The 17,781-nt window shown below is 40.3% G+C and overlaps 1 protein-coding gene across 2 annotated transcripts in view; it reads right to left on the bottom strand.

Moving 5' to 3' along the window:
• Window positions 1–17,781, bottom strand: part of TEX264 (testis expressed 264, ER-phagy receptor) — a 172,061-nt gene that overhangs the window by 45,459 nt on the left and 108,821 nt on the right. For both annotated transcript variants that reach the window (XM_032209477.1, XM_032209478.1), the window contains exon 6: window positions 446–623. In XM_032209477.1, coding sequence (XP_032065368.1) covers window positions 446–623 — 178 coding nt within the window. The remainder of the gene's footprint in view (window positions 1–445; window positions 624–17,781) is intronic.

The following is a 17,781-nucleotide window of genomic DNA, read 5'->3' as shown; positions in this document are numbered from 1 at the left end:
TCCTTACCTGTTATACTAAGACTATCCTGCCTTGCACAATGCCATATCTCCCTTCCCCCCCCTCCCAAAAAAGAAGGCACTCTAGTCTGCTTCTAGATTATGTATATACGTGTACTTTGGAAAAGGTCAATACCATTATCCCAGCATAAAACATTATTAAAATAGCTCTTGTGGTAAAATATGTAGAAAGTCCTTTTCTTGAATCTATAATTAAGGGGATAAAAATCATAGGAAAGATTTCTGACTGTGATTCAATAAATCTACTTGCAGTTAGAATCAAGATGCTAGGTTAGCTGAAGCTACTGTATGTTGCTTTAAAGCAGATAGCTGCATATCTACAAAATGAATTGTTTATGTTCTTAACATGTATATTATGCTATTAACAACAGTGAAGGAGTTTCCCTTGGCACTTCAAAGCAGTGCACACTTTATAATTCATAGGTACCTGTAATATCTGTTTGATCATCATCAGTTTCTATCGCTGCTGCGGCTGCTCTGTTTTTCTTCTCCAACTCTTTCATTTCAGGCACATAGAAATCCCCTTGACGTGCAAGGGGGCATATAAAATAGATTTTATCTCCTTTGTAGATCTCCAGTCTAGGATGGGCACATAGTTTCCGCTCCTAAAATACATAAGGCACATAGCATTGAAGATATATTTTTCTCTACCATTGTGTTACAATTAATAAATGCATTCCTGAGCACTATATCAAGATTAGGAATTGCCAGGTTGTAGTTTCTTGGTATTCCAGGGTGATATTCCCATCTTTAATATGAATACTATGATATATTCAGCAAATCCAATGTTCTTTGTCATTTTCAGACACCACGAGATCAAATTTATAAATGGTTCAGCATCTTGTGAAAATGGGAAAGGGCTTTAAGGCTCTGAAATAAAACATATAACCAATTGCAAAGCACTGAGAGTGCTTAGCAGATCAATGAACTCCTTCAAGGAGCTGATCCATATTTCATTGTGCTAAATTATATAGCCCAGGCTTTGAGCACCAATTCCAAATGGCATGAGATTCATTTCAGAAAGACCATATGACATACAGCAGTGGTTAAAAAAAAATCTGAGAAAGATTTCAATCTGATTCCATTTCTAAATTATCATGAGAAAGGTGTCATTAATTTACGTTTCCGCATTTTCTCTTCCAGGTTTATCTATAAGCTTACTCCCAGCTCAGCTGCTTTTGGAAAAGGCCAAACGTTAAATGGCAGAGAATTCTAATTTTCATATACGGTAGAAAGACCTATCGAATCCTGATATATTGCGGAAGGAGAAGAGAGAGGAGGGGAAGGCAAGGAAGGAGAGATCTGAGATTCTTGAGAAAAAATAATATATGTAGCTCAGGAGTCCTGGATACTTTCTGAGCTTGCTCATTTGCTTGCAGACATTTCCTTATCCAACTAGGTAAGAAGATCAATTCTTGCACTGTGAAACTGAGTTTGTAAATCTGGATAAATAAAACATGAATTAATCCAGGTAAAATACCTTAATTATTTTCATTGTCAGTTAGCCTACTAAAATAACCGTAACACTGATTATTAGGTGTGTATCAGGGGTGGGTTTCAACCGGTTCGCGGTGGTCCCTGCGAACCGGTTGGTCGGCGAACCCGGAAGTAATTAACTTCCGGGAACGGCAAAGGGCCCATCCGCCCGCCCGCGCTCCTTACCCAGTTTTGACGAGTTCTGCGCTTCCACGCATGCGCAGGACGCATACAGCGCCTGCACGATCCTCCAGGAGCAGCTGGAGCATCGCACAGACGCTAGTACGCATGCGTGCACCACGCGCGTGCACGAGGATGCCGCTGGCCCCGTTCCAACCGAACCGGTTGGAACGGGGCGAGAAACCCACCCCTGGTGTGTATGTGTGTGTTATATTAATGATTTAAAGATTTTAATTTATTTTCTACTACACTACAATCACAACAAACAGACTACTATCTGGGAATGGGATATAATATCATAGGGTCTGCTAGCTCCTCTCTGAAAAGCAGGGCATAGTCATTTCATCAATTAATGTGAGGTCTTTCAGCAGGAGACATTTTGCAGTCAGTCAGTTCTTTGAGCCTAATGCAGTTAGCTGTGTTTTCAGTACTTTCACTTCAAAGCTTCTTCACAAGACATCCCTGGCTTGTTTTACAATCCCAAAGGAAGCATTTCTAGAAGGAGAACAACAACTCCTACCCTTTGAATGATAAATTAACTACACATAATATTCATAGACATACAGTAGATGACAAATATGGCACTGCCTTTACTGTCCAGTTCTCTCATACACTTTTATGCCAAGTAGTAGGTATATTGCCCACTCCTGCTCCCTGTTTATTTCCTATTCCCACCCCAAAACTATTGTTGCACTATTTCTCTTAATGTTATGTTCACATAAATGGGGGAAAAAACATCAGGCACAATATGTACCATCTATATCAACAAAGATTGTAATTGTACACAGGTTGTGTCCAATCTTTAATCCAGTTTCTGAAATACAAATTACAACTTAAACTTCCTCAACCATCCATCACCCTTGAACTGTAGAGAATAAAACTGTCCAAATTCCAAGACAACATGGTCATTTTGGAAACCCTGGAACAAGTGCCAAAGGGGGGGTGTTTTGGTCTTCCCCACCAGCAATCAACATCCCAATGAGCATAGATTGACACCAAGATTAACATCAGACCAACAATTAAGAAGTAAACAGTATCCTAATCAAGGAATGCCAAACAAGCTAATAGAAAACAGCCTTCCAAGACCACTCCCACCAACACTGACAGGGAAGCTACTGGAATATAAATTGAGAGCAAACTCCATTCCCTACTAGTACTGATGGTTTTACTTAATTTGGGTAATGGAAAGTCTGCAGGAAAACAACCAACCTCAGAGATCACTCTTTTCTACCCTGAGCTACAAATTCTTCTTTATCGAACTCAAAACACTGAAAATACAAGTGGCTAAAAATTATGGCTCTCAATGCCACATATCATTGTATCTTCTTGCTCTTTGACAGTTCTCCTGTTCTCTCCTCTGAGATTAGTTTATTCAGTGTTGATAGGGAAAGAGAGAGAACCAGCTTTGGAACTCTGGTTTGCAAGGTGCCTTAGAGCTTGACCCTCTTTCTCCACTCCCATTTAAAATCTATATGAAACTGTAGGGTCAAGTCCTGTGCTGGCATGGGGTTGCATCTAGCAGCATAATCATAATATCACTGATACCTGAAGTGCATTCATTTCCAGTAAATCTCTGACTGCAATTCCAGGTTCTAGTTTATTACCTACGTGGCACAGGGCTAAGATACTTGATGCCTGTGTCTGATGGCTTCTGCTTATTCCACCAGATCCAGCAGGGTGAGTAAGCTCCAGATGCCTTCCATGAAAACAGAGACACTTTATAGGAACTTAGAGCAAGATTTCTCTCTTACGGTACCTGACCTATGATCTTTGGATGGTCACCTTTCTGTTGGCATTCCGGAAGGCCTTAAAAACCCTGACATTTACCCTGTACTGACTGAGTTCATTTTTTTTTTTTAACCTGGTATCTTTTATTGGTTTTTTTATTGTTTCTATTTTTATGCCTGCTAGCTACATTGAGTTATTTGATTAGAATGGGCAGTCAGAGATTAATAAAGCACTTCTTATGATCATTAATGTATTCTTTTTTAAAACTTTGCTTACTTTTAATGTTGATTTTGTTTTCAAGTTAATAAGCCATTCAGAATTTTTGGGACAAAGTGAATCATATAACCACAAACTGTGAGCAAAGATGGAATGTTTATACTTTCAAAGATATTTTCTCCAGTAGCTGACAAATATAAACCTTGATAATATTGTGCTCTGTGATTCAGCTTTTAAAACATGTTCATGCTAGGAATCAAGTCCTTATTTCCTTTTCTTTTTGGCAACTCTGGAAAATGGATGTTACTGTATGACCCATTTTTAATGCACTCAGCAGTGCCGATCCAAGAGAATACCAGCTAGTGCTTCTAGGAGGAACTTGCCAATGATGAAGTCCCTGCTTTCAGCATGAAGAAACAACTCCTATGAGCTATTTCTTGCTCAAAGCCTCTCCCAAGTTATTAGTTCTGAAAACACACATAAAATAAGTTATTTCTATGACTGGATATAAAGACTGTGCTTCGAATTCCCTTAAGTCCTGGCTATTTTCCCAGACAAGGAGACTGAGAGTTTAGATGAGCCCAAATGGATGGGTTGCTGGTTTATTCAATTGCCAAAAGATATTTGTCTCCTATTAGTGTTTGGTGTACATGCAGTACTCAACTTTTAAAAAGTTCATTTAGTGACTCTTCAAAGTTACAACAATACTGAAAAAAGTGATTAATCATCATTTTTCATATTTAAAATCGTTGAAGTTTCCCCATGATCAAAATTCAGACGTTTGGCAACCGACTCATATTTAGGATGATTGCAGTGTCCTGGGGTCATGAGATCACCTTTTGTGACCTTCTTCTGACAAGCAAAGTCAACGGGAAAAGCAGATTCACCTAACAAATATGTCAAGAAATGTCATAAAATGGGGCAAAACTCACTTAACAAATGTCTTGCTTAGCAACAGAAAGTTTGGACTCAATTGTGATCGTAACTCGAGGACCAGTGGCATCCACTACAGGAACGCGTGCAGTGCACACATATGTCCTTACCTCTTGCGATGCCTCCACAAGCCTCCATGACGCTCCAGCTGCTATGCAGCGTGCGCTCCGTGCACATGTACGGAAGTGCCGAAGAGCTCAAATATAGGTAAGAAGCTCGGGCGGGCGGGTGGCCCTCCAGAGCACCGTACTGGAATGATACCCGATGCTCCGGGCAGGCACCGGTACTCTTGTACTGGGGCGTACCGCCTGCAACCCACCACTGTCGAGGACTACCTGTATATTGTTTTTATATTTTTTAGCCACCCAGAGTCGCACTTTTAAGATGAGCAATCATATGATTCTATTAAGTAAGTTATGTAAGGGGGTAGTGGTGGCTATAATCTATTGTATCCTGCTTTTCCTTTACCTGTATGTTTGGACAAGAGTTTCAAATTTTAACAGTGTTCTTAACTTTCATAAAATCTAATAGGTTTTATTAGCAGTGCCACTTCTAAACAAACTTGTTGCCAATTAAATAAGGAGAGGGGATTGGATGGCAAAAATGTGAAATAAAAAGAATCCTGAAACACATAAGATCAAAGAAGGTAGGCCGTAATGAGTTGTGCAGGGAACGGACTTTGCATTGAATTAACATCTGGCTGTTTAATGAACACCCACACCCTGCCCACTAGCATCTGCATGGCTCTGTATGCATTATCATTTGCACAAAATATACATCTGAGGATTGTTGGGGTGAGTTTCTTTATGAAAAAGCAAAGGGGTGGGAAGGAAGATTAGTTTCTCCTAAATAAATAGCAGAGGGTGGCAGACTTGGTATCCTCAAATAGCCTCTGCTGATCATGGCTCTGCCAGTATGCTATACAACATGCTTCTAGCCAAAAACCATGAGAAGCAAATTCTCCAATATATGAAGTCCAGAAATAGCTGTGCAGAGTTTTGAATTAGCAGTAGGAAGATGTGAAAATAAAAACTACATTAAATTAAGTTACAAAATTTTTTGACCATGTCTCAATAGAAGGAGCTAATAACTTAATGTTTCTAAATAAATGAATGGCTCATAACCATTCAAAGCAGCAGCCATTTTTTAGATAACCGTCTCAGTATTCATAGTGTCTTCCCTCTTTGTCTCTTGCTGTTACTCTGTTTTGTGCAATGATGGCAGTACAGTGAGCTCGAGTTTCATCCATCATAAGGCTGCCATGTAACAAAAAGAACCAAACTTCTATTTCACTTGTAGAGAAGCCAATTTATTTCAATTCCCAGGGATAGGAACAGCAACTTTGACCTCTGCTGCTGGAAGAAGAGACCTATCTTCTTGCAAACAACCACATACATGCCTCCTATTGAGATTTCCCTAATCTCTTTACTAAAATGATTAAAATACAACACTTCTCTGGGGGTAAATCTGGATAGTACAGATGAGTCTTACACAATCTGGTTTCTATCATATATTGCCTATAATTCTTTTGAAGTGCACAAAGTTGAGAAAGTCTAATATGAAGATTTGAGTCAGAGATCACTCTTTCTGGCCAGGCATGTGGGAGACACTTTTGACATAATGGGACCATATATTTTTGCATCTTCCCTTGAGATTCTCTAAGTTGTTTCTAAAAATGGAGAACCAATTTTATTGGGAACTCAAAATTTGTAGTTCTATAAGTACTACTCTTTTTTTAATTAAAACAAAAGTAAGTACATTTAATGTTATCAGGTGAATGAACTTGCAAAACAGTAGATACCAACTGACTGTCAATCAAGGAGCAGAGACTCATTCAATGTTCCTTGGGGAAACTGAGAGCAGCAATGCAAATTGGTGAGACCACATGGCATATTCGAATATAAGCCCTCGACTTACAATTCATTTAGTGACCATTAAAAGTTACAATGGCACTGAATAAGTGACTTATGACCATTTTTCATAGTTACAACCTTTGCAGCATCCCCATGGTCATGTGATCAAAATTCAGATGGTTGGCAACTGGTTTGTATTTATGATGGTTACTGTGTCCTGGGGCCACGTGATGACCTTTTGCAATCTTCTGACAAGCAAAGTCAGTGGGGAAGCCAGATTCATTTAACAACTGGGTTACTAATTTAATAACTTCAGTGACTCATTTAACAACTGTGGCAAGACATATCGTAAAATGGGGCAAAACTCACATAACAAATATCTCACTTAACAACATGACATTTTGGCTCAATTGTGGCCGTAACTCGAGTACTACCTGTACACTGATATTTTTACGTCTTCAAACTTGTCTAGGTTTGTGAAAGTTACTTTCACTGTTACTATCCTCCTGAAAACAATCCAACTCTGATACTTTAGTACTTTATGCAACCTTCACCTTGAATGACCCTTAGCTATTAAATCACTGCCTTATCATTACTTAAAACACAAAATTTCTTAAAGTAAACTGTAACAATGGATACCAGTTCATAACCATACATTACATGGTACCCTGTAAGCAACATATTAATTACTATGAAAGCAACCATATAATGTCACTTAAATTTAAGCAAAATCTTTTCAAGCATGGCTAAACTAATCAATTTTTAAAAAGAAATCATTAGAACTCATTAGATCATCATTAGAACTGTGTACACGACCAACACATCTATAGAATTTCAAACTTGTAAAGACAGAAGCTGATTAGGCAGAAAGTAACAAGCCAGACAGAACCACTGTCTGAACACAGATATATTTCAATCTCAGCGCTGGGAAGAAAATTGCCAAAAGCACATTGATTTGAAAGGATAGAACAAAAAAGCTTAAGAATTAAACTGTTCGGGAAAGGGAAGGATGGGGTGGGGTGGGACAGAGAGATAAATGTGGAATAGGAACACATTAAAATCACACCAGAAGTGTAAAAAATTGTAGATTAGAATATACTTTAAAGTAAAATAAAAGAATACACTGTGTTTTAGTGATAAGAAGCAAACCTTTCTATTCACTATTGTTCAGTTTTACGTGAAAAAAATAGATGAGCTCTGCAGGGAAGTCTGCCTCAATCGAATTATTAAAACCAATATTTGACTGATTCTTCTTTCCATTGACCCCTCTTAACTTCTAATGTAAAACAGAAGGAAATCAGCATGTGTGTGTTGGCCTACTTCTTACCCAAGTGGCCCCATTTTTAACACCCCTTCCCCAAGTATTCTTGTGCACATTCAAAGAATACTTTGAGAGGAATACTAGCCAATCCTCAGAATTACACAAAGAATCACTATCAGAGTTCAATCTCTTTAATAGTCAATAGCTCTTATGCTCATTTTCATTTATGGAAATAGGGTGAAAAATAGCTAATGAAATCTGTTGTCCGTACACACAAATTAACATTTTGAAATGAAGTGACTAAATCTGTTGTAATATAGTTCCTTGTGTAGGTGTGTGTCCTCCATGGCCTAGGTCACACTAGGGCCTGCAGGGTCACGCTGAATCACACAGGAGACAACTGGCTCCGAGAAAGCCATAACATCTTGATAATGCATAACATAACATCCTGAGATGTGCCCTACCAATGACGCCCAGGATTTGACCATATATAGAGAGAACTTTCCTGAGCAGTAGATTAGAAATTGTACTTTTACAGGCTGTTTTTTATCACATGCTATTGCTCCTCCTGCCTTTGTCCTATCTCAATAAAAGGGGCTACCAGACCCCCAATCTGGGTCGCTCCATCCCGAGAAAGCTTGACTCCTGTCTTTTCTCAACATTGGCCTCATGGTCGACCGACGGGAACATCACATTTGGTAGCAGAGGATGGTTTACTTCACATTTGGTGACCCCGACGTGATGCAACGTGTTCGAAGTGATCTTCCTGTGTCACCAGCCTTTCACTCATCCCCGACTTGGCAAAGTCTCGCAACCAGGGCCTGCCGTTAGCGAACGGAGTACCCTCCCAATCGTGAGTATGGGCTCAGGTTTCTCGAAGGCTCAGACAGCACACCTGCTGGAGCTTCGGGAAATCGGGAAATCGTCTGTTGCAATCTCTCAGGCGATAGGTCATCCGCTTCCCATTCCCCTGAAAAAACATTTCCTCTCTCTATTGGCTTACATCTATAAGAATTGTCCCATTTACCCAGAGAAGGGCTCTCTTAAAGTAACCTCGAGCCCCGCCAGAAGTTCTCACTACTTGGAGACTTCTTGTAAGATGCTTTCAAATTCATGAAGAAGATATGCAGGGGGCTGCTTTTAAGCCCTCGGAATCACCTCCCCCACACTACGAGGAGATCGCCTCTCCTGCTTGCCAGGCAATGGCCCTCTCCGAGGCCTTTCCAATTCCCCTGGCCTCTCCAGAAGAGAAGGTTTCCCCTCTCCCTTCCGCCCCTTTCCCCGCCCCGCAAGTGTGGCGTAGCGCTCTCCAAGACGCTCTGCACGATGCTTTCAATCAAGGGGACATGGAATTGGCACAGGATTGTTTCCCCGTTTCCTTTCAAACCAACGCGGCTGGGGGGGTTGTGCCCACTCATAACTCAATCCCCTATAGGGTTGTTAAGGATCTTAAGCAAGCAGTTTCCACCTATGGGGTGCAATCCTCATACTGCAAGGGACTGTTCCAAACCCTTTTGTCAGGCATGCTTCTTACCCCCTCTCAGTTTGCCATTTGGACCTCCGAATACCTTAGAGAGATTAACAAGGCAATTGCCAAGGGTCTGTCCAACAATGTTACCGCCCCTCAGCTAAAGGGAGGGGATGGGTTTGATACGGGGCCTCTGCAGGCCACGGCCCCCCGGGAAGCCCTTGGAATTCTTTTCACAGATGTTTCACAGAGCAATTGATTTATAGGATCCGAATTGGAATGGAGAAAAATGGTTTTGTGCATGTGTACGTTTGTGTGTGTGTGTGTTTGAGTGAGCGAAGGATCCAGTAAGGGAACTGCACCTATTTAGTAGGTAAATTATAGGGACAGGTTGGGCAGTGGAGGGTAAAGAGAAAGTGAAGAGAGGGACAGAGAGAGAAGAGAGGAAGAGGAAAGAGATATCCCACAGCCCTTATAACACCCCTGTGTTTGTTATAGAAAAGAAATCTGGTAAATGGCGTTTTTTGCATGATTTGCGGGCTGTTAATAAAATTCTCCAACCCACGGGAGCACTGCAGTGTGGCCTCTCCAATCCAAATTTGATTCCCCAAGAATGTGATCTCATAACACTTGTCCACTATTTCTCAGAAACCCACCCTTTTTGCAGCCCTAATTACAAAAGCCCTTCCGCTCTAGTGGAAGCCTCCTTCAACAGCTTTTTCCTATCAAAGACGCTACAACTGTCTTTGCCGATGGGAGCAAACATCGGGGAGCATGTGCCTGGCAGGAGGATGGTACATGGCACACCCAGCTCACAGAGCCACAAAAATCTGCTCAAAGAGATGAATTGGCCACTTCCATCTTGGCCTTTCAGTTATTTGACAAACAACCTTTAACTTAATTCTTGCTAGTCTTTATGTGACTCAGATTATAACCTGTTTGTATGAGTCTTATCTCTCTTCTTCTATTGATTCACAACTTTTGTCTCTGTTTCTCACTTTACAAGGTCTTGTCTCCTCTCGCTGTTATTTTTTCCATGTCTCCCATATCAGCCTTTCCCTGGGCCTCTCCAGGAGGGCAATGATGTTGCTGACGCTGCGGCATCAGCCCCCCCACCCCATGTCAATGTTTGTTCTGCTATCACGCCTTGGGATAGCCACTCTTACTTTCACCAGAATAAAAAAGCGCTCATAAAACAATTTGGCCTTACGTCGGCGGAGGCATCAGCAATTATTCAGCAGTGCCCCACCTGTAGCCAGCAGGCAAACCCTCTCCCTATGGGGGTAAACCCCAGGGGGACAGAGTGTTGCCAAATTTGGCAAATGCATGTTACTCAATATCCTCCATTTGCCCCTTGGAAATATTTACATGTTTCCATTGATACATATTCAGGCTACATTATGGCATCCCCACAAAGGGGTGAAGCCACCAAACATGTTATTAATCATTCTATTCGGACCTTTGCATCGCTGGGACGCCCAAAAGAATTAAAAACAGTCTTTGCTGCCTTTTGTAATCAATGGGGCATTGTGCATAAATTTGGCATTCCTTATAACAGCCAGGGTCAGGCGTTGGCTGAGCACGCCAACCAGACATTAAAACGTGCCCTGGACAGATATATTGGCAATAGGGGAAAATGCCCCCTGGCCTCCCAGCAGTGCAACACACGCTTAACTTTTGCCTTTATGCCCTGGACTTTTAAAATCTTACCGGAAGCCCATCATCCTCGGCAGCGACTCGTCATTTTGCAGCTCCACCTACTGCAGACACCTCCCGTCCACCTGCCTACTATTGCTGCTTGCCTGACTTGACGTGGCGAGGACCTGCTGACCTGATTACCTGGGAAAGGAACTACGCTGCAATCCAACTAAAAGACAAAGTTCTTTGGATTCCAGGACGGCACGTAAGACCATATTTGCCAAAACCACCTATACAACCACCTACACAAACACAGAAGCAGCCTGACCATGACCAACCAGCAGTAACCACAGCTTGAGGCTGTCTCTGTCTCTGACCTGGAACACAGAGCAGAGCACCCTCCACCCTCCACTCCCCCGACCGGCTACTCCGTCTTTCGCCGCAGATCCCCCTACTATGTGTTTGGTTGAATGCTACCTGTTGTCATTATTTGAACAAGTCCAGACAAATGGAAACCAGTGTGGACATATTACATGATACCGTTCAAACAGTTGGACAAACATACAAAGCCTCGGACTCCTGGTGGGATTGGATGACCTCTTGGTTACCAAATTTTAGCTGGTTGGGAAATACTGTCAAGACCGTTATAACCCTTGTTGCTTTGCTGATACTGTTGTGTTGCTGTATTCAATGTGTACCCTCTTTATTAACTATGTAAGAATATACTCTCTAGCTTAGCTCCACAGAAGAATATTCACATTGTCAACCACATGGAGTTACATGAACAGTCAACCCCTTCATAGGGAAAGATCCCTTCCGCATGCCCAGCGATGAAGAAGGAGACGCTGCCTTTTAAAAAACAAAAACAGTGTTGGAATCCATTCCGGGTGTGTGTGTGCAGGGCAGTTTCTGCTGTCTGAAACACACATACACAGGGATGCAAAAACATCACACCAGAAACATCCTTCCGGCCTAAACGGCCAGGACTCACTATGCAGCCTCATGTAACATGAACTATGTGAGCCAGCTACTCCCACACATGCCCTTTCCCCTCCCAATGCCATGCAGCTTGTAACTTTCTATTCCCCCTTTGCCCACCCTTTGCCATGATGTGATTTTCTATTGGTTTATGTGTAGAATGCTGTGATCAGCCCTGTCAGATGAAGAGGGAAAGTCTTTTTGACAAAAAGAAAATAAAAAAGTAGGAGATGTTGTAATATAGTTCCTTGTGTAGGTGTGTGTCCTCCATGGCCTAGGTCACACTAGGGCCTGCAGGGTCACGCTGAATCACACAGGAGACAACTGGCTCCGAGAAAGCCATAACATCTTGATAATGCATAACATAACATCCTGAGATGTGCCCTACCAATGACGCCCAGGATTTGACCATATATAGAGAGAACTTTCCTGAGCAGTAGATTAGAAATTGTACTTTTACAGGCTGTTTTTTATCACATGCTATTGCTCCTCCTGCCTTTGTCCTATCTCAATAAAAGGGGCTACCAGACCCCCAATCTGGGTCGCTCCATCCTGAGAAAGCTTGACTCCTGTCTTTTCTCAACATTGGCCTCATGGTCGACCCACGGGAACATCACATTTGGTAGCAGAGGATGGTTTACTTCACATAAATCAAGCAAGAACAAAAGGAGGAGTAATGCTGTACTAAGGTGGGTACAAAAAAAGAGAGAGAGAAGAAAATGCATTAAAGCGTCTACCAAAAAACTGAAAATTCTATACGTTGTGTCATTTGTCACAAAAATCACATTGCTTTCTCTAAAATAGAGATCGTCTGGAAGAAGAAAATGAGAAATATTTTAATAACCTCAGGTGTTTGTTTCTTAATTCATTTCTTTCCTTTTTTCCTCATTCTCTTCCCCACTCCCACCCTGCTTTTACACAAGTACAATTATCCTTTTAGGGAAAAAGTTTGTCATTGCCTTCATTTGCAAACCCAAGTCTTCTCAACTTACTTACTTTAGTAATATACACAAAATTTCTAAATAAACATCATGTTTGTAGACAATGATATCCTTACTTCGCATCATATAGAAACCACTTGGCTGTTAAAAGCAAAAGATTAATAGCTTCCATTTAAATTACTGGCAAAAAAGCAAAACAAAATGCTCCCATATATGATACCACTGCTGGACTGCTGCTTCTTGCTGTTGTTGTTACTGCTATTGTTATGATTTTCCTACCAATTATTAGAATCTAGTTTCTCTTGGTTCCTAAGATATTCATATCTTTTAACTGATTTAAGGCATTTTCATATGGGTAGTCCTCAAGTTAGGACAGTAACTGGAATCAGAATTTCAGATTCTAAGCAATATCCCAAATTATCCCGGTGAAACCTATAAAATGCCTATTGAATCAAATTTTCCTCTCCCTATTTTAAAAGGTGTGGAATTTTTATACAGGACTGCCTCAAATTCCAAAACTCACAGAAAGAAACTATACTCAATGGCAGCACCAAAGGTGCTTTTTTTTAAAGGCCTTTTGAAAGGCCACTGGCCTTTTGGAAAAAAAACAAAAAAAAACCTCCGGGATAACCATGACCTACCTGGATGACTGAGAATCTCCATGGACATAGTCAATGGTAGTAAAAGCTGCCAAGAGATCAACTAGGGCCAACATGAGTACATTCTTCCTATCCAGGTATTGACAGATATAATCACCCACAGCAATAAAAGCTCTCTTGGTTCCCCTCTCTCGGGAAGAACACAGATCTAGTGAGGTTCAGGCCATGGTGCTCCTTATTTGCCCCGAGTTCATAAAAATATAACAAGGACCTCTTCCTCTGTTTCATTACACCTTATTTTCCTGTAAAATTGACAAATTTAATTCAATATAGGACAGAGGAAAAGAAACAAATGGTAACAGCCCTTAGACCATTTCCAAAGTGTTTCCAAAACATTATTACCTACATTATCTGCATGTTGCCTATAGCTGGTTTCTATCTTGGCCTACTCTACTCAAATATAATACAAAATTCATAGACAAACTACAGGTAGTATGAACTAACAGCTATAAGACCAAGTATGTGATGTGCCCTATTTGTAGGTACTTCCAAAAGCAATTCAGCTCCTATAGCCTTGCTACTTTGACAAATCAGTCATTAATAGACAGATGGACTAGGAAGCAACTAAAGATCAAGGAAACCTTTGACTTAAGCACATTCCTAAGCACATCCTTCTTCACACCACTTATTAACCAGCCCCGAGATCCACAGGAATCAGCAACAATTAAACAGGAACAATCAAAGAAGAAACAGTGCAGGTAGTCCTCGACTTACAAACAGTTTGCTTAGTGACAGTTCAAAGTTATAACAGCACTGAAAAAAGTGACTTATGACCAATTTTCACACTTATCTCCATTGCAGAATCCCCATGGTCATGTAATTTACATTGGGATGCTTGGTAACTGTTCATATTTATAGTAATTGTGGTGTCCTAGGGTCATGTGATCACTTTTTGCAACCTTCTGACAAGCAAAGTCAATGGGGATGTCAGATTCATTTAACAACCTTGTTATTAATTTAACAACTGCAGTGATTCACTTAACAACTGTGGCAAGAAATATCACAAAATGGGACAAAACTCACTTAACAAATTTCTCACTTAGCAACAAAAATTTCAGGCTCATTTGTGGTCATAAGTTGAAGAGTGCCTGTACTTGTAGGACAAACTACCATATACTCTGTAAACAATCAACTAAGTTCACTCTATCATGTTGCTACCTAGTTTATTAGGTCAGCTAATAGTGGCACAATGGTTAGAATGCAATATTACAGGCTAATTCTGCCAACCGACAGCAGTTCGATCCTGACTGGCTCAAGGTTCATTCAGCCTTCCATCCTTCCAAGGTTAGTAAAATGAGGACCCAGATTGTTGAGGACAATATGCTGACTCTGTAAACTGCTTAGAGAGGGCTGTAAAGCACTATGAAGCAGCATAGAAGACTATTAATGAGACACCTGCAAGAAGAAATTGAAGTTCAGAGAATATTAACATTCAGGAATTCAACCTTGAGCTACATACATCCTCCACTATTGCAAGAGAAATCCCTTGGACCTCTGGTTTTTCAAATTAAATATTCTATGCAGGATCCTATTGAGGTCCATCAGATTGGTCAGTGAATCAGACTAACCATAGGTCTAAGAAAATAGGGCATTTTTTCATATAACATTATGCTACCCTGTTACTTCTGAAGACATTACTTACTAACGCATATAACTAATAACATTTCAGAACTGCTATCTTTATGCAAATACCCATGAAGATTTAATTTAATTTCTTCATTAATTCTGATCTGTTGTAGTTATTAAAAACAAGGGAGAAAAGCATAATCTCCTGAATCACAAAACATATGCTGCAACTTCATTAAAAGTTTATCTAGGAAAGGAAAGAAATACGCATGTATTTCTAACAAGAGGCAGGTGTCTCCAAAATATTGCACAACCACAACAACAACAAAATCATCCTAGAATTTTCAGGTAACTAAGTTATCAAAATGAAATAATAAGGAAGAGTCTAAAAATTATATTAAATGAAAATAAACAGTCCAAAGGGCAACAGTTTTCCAAAAGTTTTAAGCCTAAATTGTGAAAGCTTTCTCACAAAGCTTAGCTACTGTGTATACTGTATCAAATATGGCCTTTTAGGATTCATACTGGAAATGAGAGACTTTTTCATAAGTAATCCTTTATTTACATATTCTCCTTTGGACTCTTTGATGATAATTTATTCAGCTGGCTGCTGATTCCATCCTTAATCTGCTATTTTAGGACTGGGCAATGGTTCAGCTCCCATTCCAGAATAAAGAGGCTCTTTACCAAAAAGGCAGGTTTTAGAAAGCTTGCATATTATCTATCCACAACTCTGAAGACCAGAAACAGGACTTTCTAACGATAGCCAGTAGAACAAAAACAGTATTGGCAAGCCCAATTTCAACCTATCGGTGTTGCTTTTTGGTAAGTAAGCTTCCCACTACCGTAGCAAAGTCTTGTTTAATAGCTTCCTTCCCCACTCCAGCAAATACTGTATTTTTCGGAATATAAGACGCAGCAGAGTAAAAGGTGCACCTCAGTTTTTGGGGAGGAAAGTAGGGAAAAAATTCTGCCTACCAGGTATTCATCTGGCTAGAGTTCTTAGTCTGGTTAGTTTCAGCACATACGTTTGTTGGTTTTGAGCGTGCACGCTTTAAATCCCCTGGTTGGGAATAAAAAATAGCTTCTAAAGCATAGGTAATTGTTGGAGACAGAAGCAATGAGAAAAGCAGGGGAAGTCCAGAAGATCGCTTCACTCATTAGCTCCACATTAGGGCTGAAAGAAAGCTTCGAAAAAGCTACATTGGGAGTATAAGACACACCCAAATTTTCAGCCTATTTTAGGGGAAGTGGGGGGAAGTGTGTCTTATACTCTGAAAAATACGGCACTTAAAGCCAGAGGATGTGGTTCAATGATGAGGGATGATAAGTATTAAAATTCATGTCAGGAGGGCGATATTGGGGGGGGGGCACCCATGAATTAAACTAATTCATTGTAAAATTTCATATATTGCTGAATTACAACTTGCAGTAATTCCTACAATTGGCCATAACTTCTAGGGATACCAGGAACTGCATTTAGGAATGCCCGAAATGCCACAAATTGCTTCTGGTTTAGCATTTCATGATGAAAAAGATGGCAATAACTGCCTATAATTTTTGAATCCCAGTTCAGTTCTATACCTTAGAAGTTTTCTAATAGGAACAGGAAAGTAAAGTGCCACATACTTTAAAATGAACAGCTTATTACTGCTATTGGGAAATAACTACAGAAAATATGGTTTGACACTCAGTGCATGCTTCAGTTAAGAGGTGTGAGAAAGGAAAAGAATGTTGGTTGTGACTTATTTAAATATACAATAAAATTCTAAACATTCTTCTGCTTTTTCTGCTAAAGGTTTGACTCTTTCACTCACCTTTAACCTTACCCCAATTTAGTGTGAAGAAATAGGTGGTAATCAGACTGCAAGAGATTTTATACACTGTTTCATTTATAGTAACGCCTAAATAATTTCCAACAGTACAGAAAAAAATCAGAATGCCTACCACATATCAGTACTATAGAAATTCTCCCCACTCTAATCTAGTCAATAAACTATTTCTCATTAAGTTTAGAATTTCAGGACAAAGTGTCCTGGTTTAAGAAGTTTAAGCTTTGATTCTGGCCTTAATTTTGGGCAAAGTCCCAGGAGATGATTACTTCCCTTGTGAATTATTAAAAGATGGCAATGTTTCACGGAAGCCCATTCTAGTTAAAAATTTCAACATCAGTTCTTCAAATCAATTTCCCCAGGGTTGGGATACAAGCATATCTACCGTATTCCAATTTATTTAAAAAATTATTAAAATCTGTCAAAAATGATATTAAGGACAACATTTATGCAAGAGATTTGGCCAATAAATTAGAGACCTGGTTTATCAGGTTAAAAACAAGAAAAAAGGAAACATTGGTCCATTGCTGAGAGAAAGTGACAAGAAGGTGACAAGCAAAAGGGAGAAAGCAGAACTATTCGGTTTTTGCATCTCATTTTTTTGCATAAAGCAAGATATTCTCCAATAAATCATTATTTTGGTTGATTTGGTAAGTATTTAAAACATACCAAAATGCAATTGCTTTTGCTTTTGTTGGTTTCATTTTGCCTTTATCTCTATTAAAAGAGACAAGTTATTGTCCAAGCTGAGTCAGCTAAATCTTATGCAACTTGACCATAGGCTGAACAAACATGGTTGATGTTCTTAGGGTAGGAAATACTGTAAAAGTGAATGACAGAGAGATAGAGAGGGAGGGAAGGAGGAGAGAGGCAGTGGGAGGGAGGGAGGGAGGGGGAGAGGGAGGGGGAGAGGGAGGGGGAGAGGGAGGGGGAGAGAGAGAGAGAGAGATCCTGCAGATTTTACTCCACTAGTCGTTGCTGACTCTAGGGGGCAGTGCTCATCTCCATTTCAAGGCCATTGAGCCAACGCTGTT

Source organism: Thamnophis elegans, chromosome 2 (genome assembly GCF_009769535.1).
Source record: "Thamnophis elegans isolate rThaEle1 chromosome 2, rThaEle1.pri, whole genome shotgun sequence".
Lineage (NCBI taxonomy): Eukaryota > Metazoa > Chordata > Lepidosauria > Squamata > Colubridae > Thamnophis > Thamnophis elegans.
Note: the sequence above shows the minus strand (reverse complement) of the source record. Positions and strands in the feature narration are given on the sequence as shown.